The 16854-nt window shown below is 47.2% G+C and overlaps 1 protein-coding gene across 2 annotated transcripts in view; it reads right to left on the bottom strand.

Annotated features, from left to right (window-relative positions):
* Positions 1–16854, bottom strand: part of ENG (endoglin) — a 77633-nt gene that overhangs the window by 51461 nt on the left and 9318 nt on the right. For both annotated transcript variants that reach the window (XM_077305181.1, XM_077305180.1), the window contains exon 2: positions 5123–5289. In XM_077305181.1, coding sequence (XP_077161296.1) covers positions 5123–5289 — 167 coding nt within the window. The remainder of the gene's footprint in view (positions 1–5122; positions 5290–16854) is intronic.

Here is a 16854-nt window from a genome sequence, read left to right as displayed (position 1 = left end):
CTTCTTCTACAGCTGGAGAAGTCAAAGACAGGAGCGGAGAAAGAAAGATGTGGGGAAATATTGATAGAGAAGGGAAGGAGGGGTTAAATTGTCAGAGAAGTAAGGGAGATAAATATAGGGAGGAGACTGACAGAGAAAGAGGTGGGTAAGACTGTCAGGAAAGGGGAGGGGGAGAAAGAAGGGGTGAAAGATTATTTGAGAAGGGGGGGAGGAAAAGAACAATGATGGGGGGAGGCAACCTCCCTGCAAGTCTCCTGTATGTCCCCACTTCTTATTATGGAACTGCAGAATTTCACTCCAAATTCTTTTGTTGGCAAGCCTCTATGGCTATCCAAACATTCTTGGCCTGGGATGAGGCAGATCAATTTTCCTCCTCGCCCCCAAGAATGCTGCCTATATGAGTTATGCAAAGCCTGCCTTAAGTCACACACACACACACAATACCTTTATTGGCATAAAGCAGATTAGCAAAATAAAGAGAGATAGTCAGGATACATCGATCAGTTTTAAAAACTGAAGACAAAAATTCAGTCATAATAAAAGTGACATTGGCATCCTTATCAATAAAGATGGGCAGATCAGGTCTTTTGAATGGTTTCTCCATTTCGATACAAAAGGTATAATATGCCTTCACTGGACAATAAACAAGGGACAATCCAGTAAGATACGTTGCATGGTGTCGGGAGTGTTTAATTCACAGGGACATAGTCTGTTTTCGAAAGGAATCTTGGCAAATCTCCCTTGTAATACTTTGGATGGAAAAGCGTTGAGCCGAGCAAGCAAAACCGCTCTGCGATAAAGGGGATTTGCCAAGTTATAGAAATAAGCCGGCCTTATTCCATGCTTCACTTGGAGACCAAGAACACGGGGAGAACAAGTTGCCGGAACAGTAGGATGGACTTTTTGTAATTCCTGATCAAGGAGCCTTTGTTTAATTTGGCGCATAATGGAAGTTTCATTCAGAGATAAGATGTAATCATACTCAATGCCAATTTGTTGGAGTGTAGTCAGGATGGTAGAGAACCATTTAAATTTAAAAGAGTCTCTCAATAAACAGGCCAATAGACTATCTGATTGAACCCTAAAATGCAGTTTTAGCCAATGTTTGAAGGTAGAAATCCAGGCCTTAGTTTCGAGAAGATTATGGCCAATTTCGAGACATAAGGAGGAGTAAGGGACACAATTTGGAGTTCCCAAAATCGTCCGGAAAAAGCCAGACTGTAACCTTTCCAAGTTTTTGTTAAAAGCTGAGATCCACAGTGGGATACCGTATAAAATGTGGGGAAGAATTTTTGAGTCAAACACAGCCTTTCTCAACTTCTTTACTGCCGAGATCCCCCAAAACATTTTTCAGGCTTTGAAAACCCCCCAGATTATGTAAAATATGGTTGGAAAGCAGAGCTGTGGACACTCCGTCCTGGGAATCTTCCCTTTCCCACCTCCTCTGGGCCCATCATTGGCCATTTGGGGAAGTTACATCACTAAATAAATGTTCTAACACATTTAAAAAATAGATTAAAATTTAATTAATTCCCATCCATTTGGGAAACCCTTCCAGAGCCATCAAGAAACCTCAGGGTTTCGCGAAACCCAGGTTGAGCAAGCCTGCTCTAAGTACGAAGTTTTGGTGGCAAATGGAACTTTGTATATTTTCCAAATCCTTTCCTCCCTGATTTAACAGTAGCACTGCCAAAATTAGCATAGTAAATGCACGGCACAAGTGTATTTTTTTCCACAGTAGGCTGTCGTGTGTTTCAGGAACTCAGTCACACATCCCAAACTCTTCCCCTTCCTTCCTCCTCAAGCCGCCTGACGGGTCCCCTTCTAAAGAAGCCAGCGTCTGCAGAGAGGGATTTACAAGATCTCTGCTCTCTGAAAGCTTTATAAATCTCACTTTAATGGCTGGCACAACACTGGAGGTAGTAAAGAACAGGGGTAGTCAACCTGCGGTCCTCCAGATGTCCATGGACTACAATTCCCATGAGCCCCTGCCAGCATTTGCTGGCAGGGGCTCCTGGGAATTGTAGTCCATGGACATCTGGAGGACCACAGGTTGACTACCCCTGGTATAGAAGACCAGAAAGAAATGGAAGACGATGATTAGAGCCCGCTCTGAGGGAGTGCAGAACAGAGCATGGTTGGGGCTGGAGGAGGGAACCCCCTTTAAAATGCAAACAGATTCTAGACAAACTGTCCAGCTGAAGTGCAAAGCAAAGTCAGAAAGGATGAGGGAATAGCAAAGACACTTAAAGTTAGGTAAAGGTATCCCCTGTGCAAGCACCGGGTCATGTCTGACCCTTGGGGTGACGCCCTCTAGTGTTTTCATGGCAGACTCAATACGGGGTGGTTTGCCAGTGCCTTCCCCAGTCATTACCGTTTACCCCCCAGCAAGCTGGGTACTCATTTTACCGACCTCGGAAGGATGGAAGGCTGAGTCAACCTTGAGCTGGCTGCTGGGATTGAACTCCCAGCCTCATGGGCAGAGTGCATGTCTGCTGCCTTACCACTCTGCGCCACAAGAGGCACTTAGCAAAGACACTTACATTTCCTTTTAATTCACTTATTTGGCAAATTCATTTCCCTGACTGACCAGTGCCAGATAGGGATGCCAGGGAAGCCGGGGATCCCCTGGATTTACAGTTTATCTCCAGGCAACAGAGATCAGTTCCCCCTGGAAAAATGGATGCTTAGGACTTGGGCTCTGTGGCCTTTTGCTGGAACTCCAGGAGAACTGGTTGGCCACTGCGTGAGACCAGATGCTAGACTAGATGGACCACTGGTGTGATCCAGCAGGGCTATTCTGATGGGCATGAACCTTTCTCAGGCCTTTTTGGGAGTGAACATTGTTTTTAGAATTGTTCTCCTCACTCTGATACGGTAAGCAAGATGGGTTGTTTAAACTTCTTCTGAGTGTGAGGGAAGTCTAAAGAGTTCATAGAATCATAGAATCTTGGAGCTGGAAGGTACATCCAGGGTCATCTAGTCCACCCCCATGCACTATGCAGGACACTCACAGCCCACCCAAGGTAACCCCAATTTCATGCCCAAGGAATCCATCCACCAAAAATCTCCAGAATCCAGACTGACCTGGAGGAAATTCACCTATTATCCCACAGTGACAATTAGCAAATCCCTGGGTATGCAAGGAAGGGCCACAAGAGACAAACACTGGCACATCCCTTCCTGCCCACCCGCCCACTCGCAATCTGCCTAAATTAATGAAATCAGCATTTCTGTCCTTTGACTCTCTAGCCTCTGTTTAAAAACTTCCAACTTGTCACCTCCCGAGGAATCCCATTGTTTCTGGTCCAGCCCTCTATGGCAACAGAAAACAACATCGCTCCATCTTCTATATATGACAGCCCTTCAAGTATTTGAAGATGGTTATCATCTGCTTGGTCTGTTTAGCCTGGAGAGGAGACGACTGAGAGGGGATCTGATAACCATCTTCATGTATTTAAAAGGCTGCCATATAGAGCAGTGGTCCCCAACCCCCAGTCCGGTGCCCGGTCCTGCTCTGTGGATCAGTTGGTACCGGGCCGCGTCTCCTCCCCCCCGGCTGCTGCCTCGGGGGCTGCCCTGCCACTCTGCCGCCGACTCACCTTTGGGGCTCTCCAGCGGCCGCCATGGCTGGGGCTACCCCTAGCATGGCACTGTGCAGCTGTTGCTGGCAGCGCCCCCCAGCGAGCGGCGGGATGTCAGGTGCACCAGTGGGAAAGCAAGCGGAGCAGGGGCTCAGGCTGTGGTGGTGACGTCCCTCAGCAAAAGACTACTCCCTCCACCCAGGCCTCAGTAAAATTGTCAAGCATTGACCGGTGATAAAAAGGTTGGGGACCACTGATACAGAGGATGGAGCAGAGTTGTTCTCTCTTGCCCCAGAGGGATGACCAGAATTAATGAGATGAAATTAATTCAAAAGAAATTCCGTCTAAATATCCGGAAGAAGCTCCTGACAGTCAGAGGGGTTTCTCAGTGAAACAGGCTTCCTCGGGAGATGGTGGGTTCTCCATATTTGGACATTTTTAAACAGAGACTGGGTAGCCATCTGGCAGAGAGGCTGATTCTGTGAAGGTTCAAGGGGGTAGCAGGTTACAGTGGATGAGCGATAGGGTTGTTAGTGTCCTGCATAGTGCAGGGGGTTGGACTAGATGACCCAGGAGATCCAGGCTAAACAGACCAGGCTCCCTCAACCTTTCCTCATACGACTTGTTCTCCTAACCCCCACCATCTTCGTAGGCCTCCTCTGGACATGCTCCAGTTTCTCTACATCTTTCTTCTTGACAATAGAAAAATAAAGTAAGTGCAGAATCAGCCAAGATCTACAAAGGCAGCTAACCATTTCAAGCTAACCTTATAAGCCCTGGCCCTTGCCTGGTGGCTTGAGCTCACAGAACATCAGAGCTAACATACTTCTGCAGGGCCTGCAAGACAGGCATATGGTTGAGGGGGGTATGCCGGGAAGAACAGAACATGTCCTGGGCCTCCCCGACTGAGTGAGATCTCCTTCTATATCTCTGCTTTATGGCAAAAACTCTGAAGGCACTTAACACTAGCTTTAGGAGTTTAGTAATTTTAAATTATATGTTTTTTTTTGCTTTTAATACGATGATAGGCATATAAATTCTCATTCTAATAACAATAAAGCCACATTTTCACACCGTTAAAATCATTCCTCCCAACACATATCATTAAAATCATTACAAATGGGGTTAAAATATGTACCAGATAGGAAAAAAGGGCAATTTGAAAGACTGGAGGGGGATCACTGGGGGGTTGTCCAACAAAGCACAAATCTTCCCCTGCTTGTAGAAGAGGGCACCAGAAGGCGTTGAGCAGGGGGTTGGACTAGATGGCCTGTATGGCCCCTTCCAACTCTATGATTCTATGATTCTATTATTCTAAGGGGGACAGACGGATCTGCCACTTTCCGCCACCACTGGGATGGTGAGAGAAGGTAGGGGAATGGAGTTCTTTGGGAGTACATTGTTCCCCGCTCCTAGCCCATCGCTCTTCTTGAATTCCTTCCCCCGGAAGCAGGCAGAAAGGCTCCAGCCCTCTCCCAGGGGCAGACAATAACAGGAGCAAAGAAGGCACAAGAACCTGCCCACAATCAACCACTCACCCCACTCCTGTCTTTGTATTGCAGATAGAGGATGTGGACTTCCCAATCAGTTTCCAGAGGACCCTGGCTCACGCAGCCACTTGGGACCCTGCTGGTTGAGTACAGCACTTTGACTCCCTGTTCCTGCCCGAGCGGCTGAAGGGTGCAATCTTGAATGTTCACTGGGCCTGGGAATGAAAGAAGCAGAAGATCAGCAACCAGCAGATCCCCCCCAGGAGAAAGAGCCCAACATCTCATCAACCATTCCATAATGCACTTTCAATGTACTTAGGCAGCTGGATTTTCCTGCGACTATTTCTACAGTGCTGTGTAGCAGCATGTTTGCACAGTTGAATGTGTGTAGCCCATGATTTTCTCACCAAAATCCTCACATTTTGGAGCCAAATTGAGTTGCATGCTCCCTTTCATTGTGGTTTCCAGATCCTTGGTGGTCCCAATTTTAGATCTTCTATGGATCACAACAAGAGGTTTTCTAGTGAGGAACTCACAGATTCAATTTTGTTTAAATTTGGGGAAACGTCACCCACCATGTTGCCACATGTCCACGTGTCCTTCTTGCCCACCCACAGTCCTCCATTTTTCTCATAGGTTTGGAATATATCAGTGGTTCTCAACCTTCCTAGTACTGCGACCCTTTAATGCAGTTCCTCATATTGTGGTGACCCCCAACCATACAATTATGCAAGGGTTCTTTCACAGAAATTAAACCGAAATTGACCAATGGTGTGAAGATCCATCATTCATGATTGTATATAAAATTTTTTTCCTGGGATTTCTGAGTTCAGTTCTGCCTCTTGTCCCACCATACTGATTTTGCTCTTTTCCGCTGCTCCAGACATACGCACACTCTATCTCAATCTACCCCGCAAGGCTGTTGTGTAGATGGTGCCCCCCCCCAGCCCTTTGAAACCAAGGCAGGAAGGGGGATGTGCTCTCGGGAAAAGGCAGAGAGGGCCCCAACCCACCCCGGAGCATGGCCGGGGCTTCTCCCGGCCGCAGGAGCGGCCTCACCGCGTCGGAGACTCCCAGGAGACACCGTGTCAGAGACGGCCAGGAGAAGGCGGAGTGGGTCCCAATTCACCCGGACGATGGCTGTGGCTTTTCCCGGCTGGAAGAAGCAGGAGGAGGAGCACGCCGGTTGGAGGACTCACCGCGGTCTGTGAGACTGCACTGAGTTGCCGGCCGGGTGAAGCAGCCAATGGGGAGGCGTGCTTTGCGCGCCTCCCCATTGGCTGCTTGGCCCTGGATGGACACTCGGGTTTTTATCCCGGACAGGGCCCGCTCTAACTCCTCCCCAACAGCCCTTACCCTTTTATTTAATCCGCTCCGCAGGAACGGTTTAAAGATGGCAATATTACCCTTCAACTGGTCAAAGAGGTAAGACACATGTCTGTAGATTTCATTAAAGATAGCGTGTAGAGGAGTTTGTAGCTTAGCAGATACTTAAAGGGGGGAGGAGAATGCTGCAAAATCTACTATCTAGGAATTTGAAGCAGTGTTGATGTCTTTGCTGCCTCGTGGAGAATGCACATTTGCTTCCGATATTCTCTGTCGGCATATTTGCAAAGAAAGCAGCTATTACAAAAGTGCTAAAAATCTCAGGCATGGTCCCCAAGAGGCCCACGAAAGTGGGGAGCACGTTAACAATGTTGATATAAACGATTCCACGCAACAGCAGCAGGAAGAAATTCAACCCGGGAGTTTTCCATCCTTCAACACTCCGCAGCTGGCAAAATCTTTATGCTCTGATTGCTTTTTTTTTTTTAAGAGAAAACTTCCTCTCGATTGTCACGAGCCAAATGAAGTTGTGCCCGAATGGAGATTTCCTGGTACAATCAACCCTGCCCGAAACACATGATGCCTTTGATAAAGAATTCCACAAATGAGGAAGTTACCTTTCTCCAGGGAGCCTGCCCCTTGGTCTCCTCTGCCCTGGGGCGGAAGAAGAGGAAAAGTCTGCCACGGGGCGAGAGGAGGAAATGGGAAAACCCTACGCTCTTACTGAAGTCATCCACAGACTGGGGGATTTGGGGGATTTCTTTTTTAAACTGAACTGAATAAAGGGCTTTCAGGAAATACATTGTCCCATTAAAGGGTAAACCTGGAAAAGTGACTTACTGGAAAGGTGACTGTTTACAAGAGGGCAATTGGATGACAAGGACAGGAAGCGCACCAAGATTCAAGGAGTTTTCAACATCTTAGTTTCCAACCTTTTCAGCAAAACAAAATGGTATGACTAAAACACCGAAGAGAGAGGGATTCAGCTGGGTTTGAAGCAACAGAATGAAGATTGAGTCCAGTGGCACCTTTGAGACCAACAAAGTTTAATTCTGAATATGAGATTTTGTGTGCGTGCGCATGCACATGAAAGCTTATATTCGGAATTAAACTTTGCTGGTGAAGAAGAGGAGGAGGAGGAGGAGGAGGAGGAGGAGGAAGAGGTTTTTATACCTCACTATTTACTACCTGAAGGTGTCTCAAAGCGGCTCACAATCGTCTTCCCTTCCTCTCCCCACAACAGACACTGTGTGAAGTGGGTGGGCCTGACAGAGCCCTGATAGGACTGCCCTGTGAGAACAGCTCTGAGAGAACTATGACTGGCTCAAGGTCACCCAGCTGGATGCCTGAGGAGGAGCAGGGAATCAAACCTGACTCGCCAGATTAGAAGCCGCTGCTCTTAACTACAGCACCACTGCAGCAAGGTGCCACTGGACTCAAACTCTGTTCTATACCATAAGGGGGGGGGGGAGAACAGGCTTCACTGGAACAGCAGTGAAATTGGGATGTGGAATCATGGTAGACGGATCTCATCAGATTTGTACCCCACTTTTTTCTCCCCAAAGGAGCCTCCAAGTGGCTTATAGTCACCTTCCCTTCCTCTCCTCACAGCAGACATCGTGTGAGGAAGGGTGGGGCTGAGAGAGTTCTGAGGTGAGATCTGTGACTGGCCAAAGGACACCTAGCTGGCTTCAACTGCAGGAGGAGTGGGGAATCATACCCGGTTCTCCAGATTAGAGTCCACTGCTCTGAGAGACTACACCATGTTGGCCAATCATCTCTAAGCATGTGGTCTTTAGTTATGAAGAAGAGCTGGGGGTTTGTACCCTACTTTTTACTACTCAAAGGAATCTCTCAAAGGGCTCACAATCACCTTCCCTTCCTCTCCCCACAACAGACACCTGTTGAAGGAGGCAGGGCTGAGAGAGCTCTTAGAGAACTGTGACTGGCCCAAGGTCACCCAGCTGCCTGCATATGGAGGAAAAGGGGAAAATCCAACCCGGCTCTCAAAATTAGAGGCTGCTGCTCATAACCATGACACCAAGCTTTCTACGGATGTTTGTTGTATTTTGCATTTTCTACCATCCTCTTCTTGCTGCACCACAGATTTCCCCTCACCAAACAAGCCAAGCATTCAAGTTGTAGGACAACACACATTTCCAATTCCAATTCCCAGACCTGTCTGTGGCAGGGACGACCAACAGCTGGTCTTCATGCCCAATCCATCCCTTCAAAGCAACTTCATTTGGCCAAACTATATTTAAAAATATAAAAAGGATTCTTAAAAAAAAAAAACACACAGGTGGCCCACAGGAAAACAAACTGTATGTGTTCCCTACAAATTCAATGACTTATTTTGACTAAAGATGAAGGACTAGGAATAAAAGCGTTGGAGAAGTCTAAAAATTATCATCTTAAAAATCTATTAAATGCACATTTAATTGCATAGCTCTAAGGGTCAATTAATGACAGTACATTAAAATCTCAGCAGAAAATATACAAGAATGCTATGCATAACACAAAATATGCCCAAATAACAAAATGACCTAATGTGTTTTGATCCAAATGGCTCTTTGGATCAGTTACAGTCAATTACAGATCCACGCATCAGAAATATCCACACACACAAAAAACCCTTCTTACAGCCAGGACATCTGTACTACACAGAGGAGGTAATCAATAACCTGGGTCTATATTGAGATGGACAGACTTCATGGTTGTCAGGAAAACGTCTTTCTGTAGTGAAGCAAAATCTCTGCACCTGGCTGGGTACATATCAAAAGAAGGTCAAGGATGAAGGTCCTCTGCCAATTTGCCTTTTGGAGGGTATCTTTCAGGAAGTACAGCTGTGCTCCAATACGCCCTCCCCCTTGCTATGACCTCATATCATATGGACACCTGGGGGCCACAGCTGTGAAAATCCTGGATTTATTCCAATGCGGTGATCCCATACAACATTCCGTAGTGTCACGAGGAAAACAGGCACACCTGCGATGTCTCTGTTCTCCCTACAAAAGGTCATGGCTGCAGACCTCTCTGCAGTTATTGCTCTCCTCTGCATTGTCACTTCCACAAGGTAGTCTCTTCTCTTGATTGAAAAAGTCAGGAGGGTGTTCGCCTTGCAGATTAAAGACCGAAGACATAAGCATCCTATGATGTGCTAGCAAAGACTGAAAACACATTTCGGTAGGGTGTGAAATGACAGCTTGTGCACACAGTACGTCAGCCAGCTTGGTGTAATGGTTGTAGTTAACAGTGGCAGCCCCTAACCTGGAGAGCCCGGTTTGATCCCCCACTTCTCCACATGCAGCCAGCTGGGTGACTTTGGACCAATCCCAGTTCTCTCAGAGCTCTCTCTGCCTCACCTCCCTCGCAGGGTGTGTGTTGTGGGGGGAGGAAGAGAAGGCGACCATAAGCCGCTTTGAGACTCCTTCGGGTAGTAAGAAGCGGGGTACAAATAACTCCCAGCTCTTATTCTCTTCTTTTCATGCGTATGCATTTATTTGCACGTATGTTAGAGGCAAGATGTATCCGCCCCCATACCTTAACTTAGAGCTTTAACTGCTAGAAATTAAAGAAAGGGAGCAACTCAAATTAACAATTTTGAAAAAGGGATTCCTTTCCCAAAGGCAATCTTCAGGGTGCAGATGGGAAAAAACAAGACAAACCCTGGTTCCTGGTAAACAAGAAACACAGAAGCATCTCTCTGAGGGATTGCATTGTTCTTACCTACATCCTATTGTTTTGTGTGAGGCTGGCTGCAGGTTGCCATCCTATATGGCTCCCATGTGCACACATGAACATTCACACCAGGAAGGTGTTCAGTACAGCCCTTCCCTTTCCCTTGAAATGCCACAGGTGGCTAAAAGGGCAAAGTATTGTACTCCAAAGCAGGGGTAGTCAACCTGTGGTCCTTCAGATGTCCATGGACTACAATAATAATAATAATAATAATAATAATAATAATTATTATTATTATTATTATTATTATTATTATTATTATTATTATTATTATTTAATTTTTAGGCTGCCCTTCTCCAAATAGGTCTCAGGGCGGTTTACAACATAAATAGTTAAAACATAATAAAATCCCCATAAAAACCCCAATTAACATCAACAAAAGTTACATATAACATATAATGCCAGCAAATGCTGGCACGGGCTCATGGGAATTGTAGTCCATGAACAGAAGGTGTAAAAATTTCACCTGTCTGTCCCCAAGTTGTATAATTGTAGCATATGTTTGGCTGAGTTTTTAAAGACTGCATTCTTGCACTGCTAACAAAATAATGCTGATTCAGCACCTCTGCACAGATGTGTTATGCTGCTAGTCACCTCTCAGAGCTGTCTCTATCTCACCTACCTCACAGGGTAGCTGTTATGGGGAGAGGAAGGGAAGGTGATTACAAGCTTCTTTGAGACTTCTCTGAGTAGTGAAAAGTGGGGTATAATAACCAACTCTTCTTCTGCACTTTTGCGTAGGGACCTGTCTTAAATCAAACAATCAGACAATAACTTAGCATCAGCTTTACAGAAGTATGCCTGGCCTCAACCAGGGCCAGAGACTTTTCAGTCCTGGGCCCTGTCAGGTGCGATGAACTCCCAGAAGAATTGTGGGCCCTACCAGAACTTTCTCATCAGTTTTGAAGGGCCTGCAAAATGGAGCTCTTCTGTCAGACTTTTAGGTGGGGCCCATGATCAGCAGAAACCTGACACCGTCATATAGGGCCCTGACAAAAGTAGCCCACCCCCCCAAGCGGGAGAAGGGGAGGTAGAAATTAAGACACAGCTGGAGCAATTATGGAATAGTTTAACTGTTTTTAACTGGTTTTCCAATTGTAATTTTATATTGTAGTTGTGAACCACCCCATGTTGGTAATCCTGAAAGAGGTGGTATATAAACCTAATAATAAAATTAAAAATTAGAATAAATAATAAATAAATAAATAAATAAATAAATAAATAAAGTGCCATATATCAATGAATCAAAAGAGAAGACTAGAAAGGAGAAATGTGAGATAAATCATAGAACCATAGAGTTGGAAGGGACCTCCAGGATCTTCTAGTCCAACCCCCTGTAGAATGCAAGAAATTCACAACTGCTTGCCCACCACAGTGACCCCAATTCCATGCCCAGATGATGCCCCCTCCCCCCCAAAAAAACCCCTACAGAATCTGGCCTGGAGAAATTTCACCTCCATGCAAGAAAAGGCCACAGACCCAAGCATGGACACAATCCTTTCTGCCCATCCACTTACAATCTGCCAAAATTCACAGAATCAACATTTCTGTGCGGTGGTTATGTAGCCTCTGCTTACAAACTTCCAAGGAAGAAGAACCCACCACCTTCTGAGGAAGCCTGTTCCACTGAGGAATCGCTCTGTCAGAAACTTCTTCTGAATGTTTAGCTGAACATTCTTTTGAATTAATTTCAACCCATGGGTCCTCTTTCAAACAACTCTGCTCCATCTTCTATATGACAGTCCTTCAAATACTTAAAGATACAAATACATATAAAGAAAGGGGGGGGGGTGTCCATTCCCAATACCAGCAAGCTGCTCTCCAACTATTGAAGAAGAAGAAGAAGAAGAAGAAGAAGAAGAAGAAGAAGAAGAAGAAGAAGAGTTGGTTCTTAGATGCTGCTTTTCTCTACCCTAAAGAGTCTTAAAGTGGCTTACAGTCGCCTTCCCTTTCCTCTCCCCACAACAGACATCCTGTGAGGGAGGTGAGGCTGAGAGAGCCTTGAGATTACTGAAGAAGAAGAGTTGGTTCTTATATGCTGCTTTCCTCTACCCAAAGGAGGCTAAAAGCGGCTTACAGTCGCCTTCCCATTCCTCCCATTCCTGCTTTATCAGTGCTGTGGTGAGCCCAGGGTCACCCAGCTGGCTGCATGTGGCAGAGTGCAGAATTGAACCCGGCATGCCAGATTAGAAGTCTGCACTCCTAACCACTACACCAAATACTTATTTATTATTGGATTTATATGCTGCCCATCCTACCAAGCCAGTTCGGGGCAGTTGACAACATAAAATGAATTACAAGATAAAAACAATTTTAGAAGAAGAAGAAGAAGAAGAGTTGGTTCTTATATGCCGCTTTTCCCTACCCGAAGGAGGCTCAAAGCGGCTTACAGTCGCCTTCACATTCCTCTCCCCACAACAGACACCCTGTGGGGTGGGTGAGGCTGAGAGAGCCCTGATATCACTGCTCGGTCAGAACAGCTTTATCAGTGCCGTGGCGAGCCCAAGGTCACCCAGCTGGTTGCATGTGGGGGAGTGCAGAATCGAACCGGCATGCCAGATTAGAAGTCCACACTCCTAACCACAACACCAAACTGGCTTTACAATCATAATTGTTAATTAGGGGGGAAACAAGTGAAAACAGTTCCTTTCTAATTCCATCACCAACATTATCTAGCACTTGCCAATCTATAATTACTCCTATCCAGGGAAGATTGCTGCAGCACTAGGGGAGGGGGGCAAAATATGTTTGTAGTCAATGGTCTCAACCAGATTCCTATGATATTCTAGCGGCCGTTTTAATGCTGCAATATTCCAGTGACAGGATAACGCAATTGTGCAGTATGACAAAGCACAATATCCTGATACTATTTAAAGGGAAATGGACCTGTGGCTATAATAAATGCAAGATTCTGCTATTGAAGAGGGCAAATTCAGCCAGCAAAAGGATGGGGAAGTCGAGCAGGGATACGGCAGATTCCTCCAAATCCCTTGCTACGAGTTCACAAGCCAGGCCTCTTCCATGACGCTGTATCCTCGGCCCACCTATTGTCCTGCATTTCCTCCCTGTCTCAACCTAGGCCAGCCTCATAGCCAGCAGCATCAGGAGGAAGACAAACAGTTGCTTATCTGCGCTCCACAGGCAGCAGCACCCTTCCCTTTCAGGGCTCTACCCCGTACAGCCTGTCTAGGAAAATACCGCCGGGACTAGACACCGAACCCACGTGGCTGCACAGAGCTCTACAGACACGTTTTATCTGTTTATGTTATTTCAGCCCCAAACACAGAGATCTCTGCAGAGCCCGGGCACACAAAGGCCAGAAGATTAAATCAGTATGGCGACAGCGAATGGCTCGGAGACCCGTTTCCAACTGCCCTGCGTCTAAGGGAGATTAACCCAGCAGTCCGGCTTGCTAGTTCCGACGCAGGACTCACAGCCGGTTGACCCAAACTGGGAGTTGCTTAACCTCCAAGATTGTTATTTGGCATCTGAACAGTCTTTCCGAAGTCTGGTTTAATTTTTTTTAAGCTTTGGAATTCTAATTCTCCTTCCCCCGACCAGTCAGGGCTTCCTGGGCTTTCTGTGACATCACAGCAGCCTGAGCCAATAGAAGGACCATAAAAGCCCTGTCTGTCAAGCCCCACCCAGAGCAAAGCAGCTCCTCGCTACTAGACAACTAGGACCACCAACAACTCGGCAAAAAAACATCCTTTCCCGTTAACTGAGGCTTAATGTATTATGGAGCAGATGATGGGATTCATCTCTGTGCCATGAAGTTTCAGATGCCCTTTGCCAGATATAAAGCCTCTGCTACAGGAACAAAACTGTTTTCCCCCTCCAGGCTGTTGGCAACCACACCACACACGGATGGAGATCTTCACATGCTCCATCTATCAAAAGGAGACTGCATCCTCATCCAGATCAAGGTCACACAGAGAGGGCACAGGGGGTTTATACCAGCATGCTATAGTGGTGAAACACCTGCAGACTGTAGAACTGGATTGCATTCCTCACTTCTCCTTCACATGCAGCTATCTGGGTGACCTTGGGCCAGTCACAGTTCTCTCAGAGCTCTCTCAGCCCCACCCGCCTCACATGATGTCTGTTGTGGGGACAGGAAGGGAAAGTTGTTTGAAAGCTGCTTTGGGACTCATTTGGGTAGTCACATGTGAAATATAACCCCCCCACACACCAAGTTCTTCTTATTTATCCTCCACTCAGTGGGACTCCATAGCAACAAGCTCCCCCAACCAAGTCTCTAATTATCAAAGCGCTAGTACAGGGGTGAGCAAACTGATGTCCATGGACTACAATTAACATGAGCCCCTGCCAGCATTTGCTGGCAGGGGCTCATGGAAATTGTAGTCCATGGACATCTGGAGGACCACAGGTTGACTACCCCTGGTATAGAAGACCAGAAAGAAATGGAAGACGATGATTAGAGCCCGCTCTGAGGGAGTGCAGAACACAGCGTGGTTGGGGCTGGAGGAGGGAACCCCCTTTAAAATGCAAACAGATTCTAGACAAACTGTCCGGCTGAAGTGCAAAGCAAAGACAGAAAGGATGAGAGAATAGCAAATATATATTTATATACCACCCTCCCCAGGGGCTCAGAGCGGTTTACGTAATAACTTAAGAACAATACATGGAACTCCAGTTAAAATGGTTGCACCATCAACTGGCTAACATTCAGTTCCAGATAACCACAACCTGGTTACGTTTCATTGCTCATTAATCAGATATTAAAAACCGGAAGCCTGATGCAGCCCCAGAAGCAATCCCACTGTTATGGGGATGCCACACCTTATTCATATCATACTAAACGGCTGGGCAAGTGATCACGTTGGAATCCTACGCTGTGCTTGTGAGTAAAGGCCATTGGACACATTCTTGTTGCCAGATCGGCTAGGACAAGGGGGCTGTCTTCTGGGTAAATGGGGTTGCCAGCCTCCAGACAGCAGCTGGAAATTTCCAGTATTACAACTGAGCTCCAGGCAACAGAAATCAGTTCCCCTGGAGGAAATGGATGCTTTGGAAGGTGGATTCTATGGCACTGAAATCCTTCCCCTTCTCAAATTCTGCCTCAAATCTTCAGGTATTTTGAAACTGGCCAATGGCAGACCTGGGGCTAAATAAAGGTGGAAGAAAGCATTTTTTTTTTACTGCTGTCTTAGTCTATTTCTGCTGAAATACTCAAAATACGTAGCATATACGAATAATATCCTACAGGGGGCACAGGAAATTTAGATTCAGATTCAGATTCAGATTCAGATTCAGATTCAGATTCAGATTCAGATTCAGATTCAGATTCAGATTTAGATTTAGATACCACCCTCCCTGAAGGCTCAGGGCGGGTTACAGGAAACCTTCTGTAAAGATGTGCACTTAGCATATTTAGATCAGGAACTTCCTGGTATTTTTCAATCTCCTCCTGTTTTCTGACTGGCTCCGTTGGAGACTTCCTGTTCCTTTATTTTATTTTTTTTACTAGCTGAAAACGCAATGGGCGCTAGCGAGCCACGTGAGCAGGGGGGGCATACCTGAAGGGTATGCTGGGTGTGCTGGGTGTATTGGCACTGGCGGAACGGAGGTGGTGGGGATGATGCACAGGTGGCACAGCAGGGCTGCGGAGGTGGAGTTGGGCCGTCCGGCAGATGGGGTGGCCTAGTTTCTCTGGCACGGCTAGAGGGGCGGAAGTAGCAGAGGTGGCAGGGAGGATGTGCGGGCGGCAGCAGCAGGGCCGCAGCAGGCATTGGGGCGACTGGGACAGCCTCGTTGGGACGGCCTTGTTGGCCAGGTGCGGCTGGAGGCGTGGCGTTGGAGGTGGTGAGGCGAGTAGGGCGAGGGGCTTCATGCTGGTTGGGGCAGGCTGGCCACTGATGGGCGGGTCGAGGCGGCGCTGGCACCCTCGCCATGGAGGTGCATCGGTGTGCATGTTGGTGGCCGGGGCTGCATGCGAGGCGCACAGGCCGCTGGCAGGCGGGGCCAGCAGCAGTCTGGTGGCGAACAGAGGCAGCAACGTGCTTGGCAGCTAGCAAGGCTGTGGAGTCGAGGTGGGGCGAGGGGCTTGCTGGCAGGCCAAGTATTGGTAAGCGAGTGAAGTGGCGGCGAGCATTCGGAGGCTAGAGGACAGGTGCAGCATGGGTTGATGGGTTGGGCAGCGTCTTGGCCAGGGAGCCAGCTGGTTGTCAGGTGCAGCCTCGAGGAAGGGCGAGAGCTGGCGGAGCACCCTCCTCGCTATCTAGGAAGCATCTGGCGGTGAGGCTGGTCGTGTGGTTTGTGGAGGCGGGCGCTGCAGGGGCCAGCCCAATCCGGACGCACCCAACTTTGCTGGGCGTGTCCAGTTTGGCCTGCTGGAGCTGCGGAAGTGGTGTCCGGACCTCAGTTTCCTGTCCCAGAGAGCACCTGGGCCGCAGGCTGCTGACCTGGACAGGACCGCCCAGATGGCTGTTTTGAAAATATTAAGAGGAACTATTGTAAGTATTGGATTTATAGGCTGCCCCTCTCTTGAGAAGTCTTGGGGTGTCTAATAACAGTCAAAGAATCCAGACACGTATAAATGAAACCAATAAAATCATGAATATATAAAATTGAATTATGTTCTGATTGCTCCACCTTATCCCACTAAATCAAATTCTTAACTCTAAATGATGGTGGAGGAGCGTGTACGGCCTTAAAGGTTAAAACCAACCCCTTGAACTCAATACAGAATC

The sequence above is a fragment of the Paroedura picta genome, chromosome 12, assembly GCF_049243985.1.
Source record: "Paroedura picta isolate Pp20150507F chromosome 12, Ppicta_v3.0, whole genome shotgun sequence".
NCBI lineage: Eukaryota > Metazoa > Chordata > Lepidosauria > Squamata > Gekkonidae > Paroedura > Paroedura picta.
Note: the sequence above shows the minus strand (reverse complement) of the source record. Positions and strands in the feature narration are given on the sequence as shown.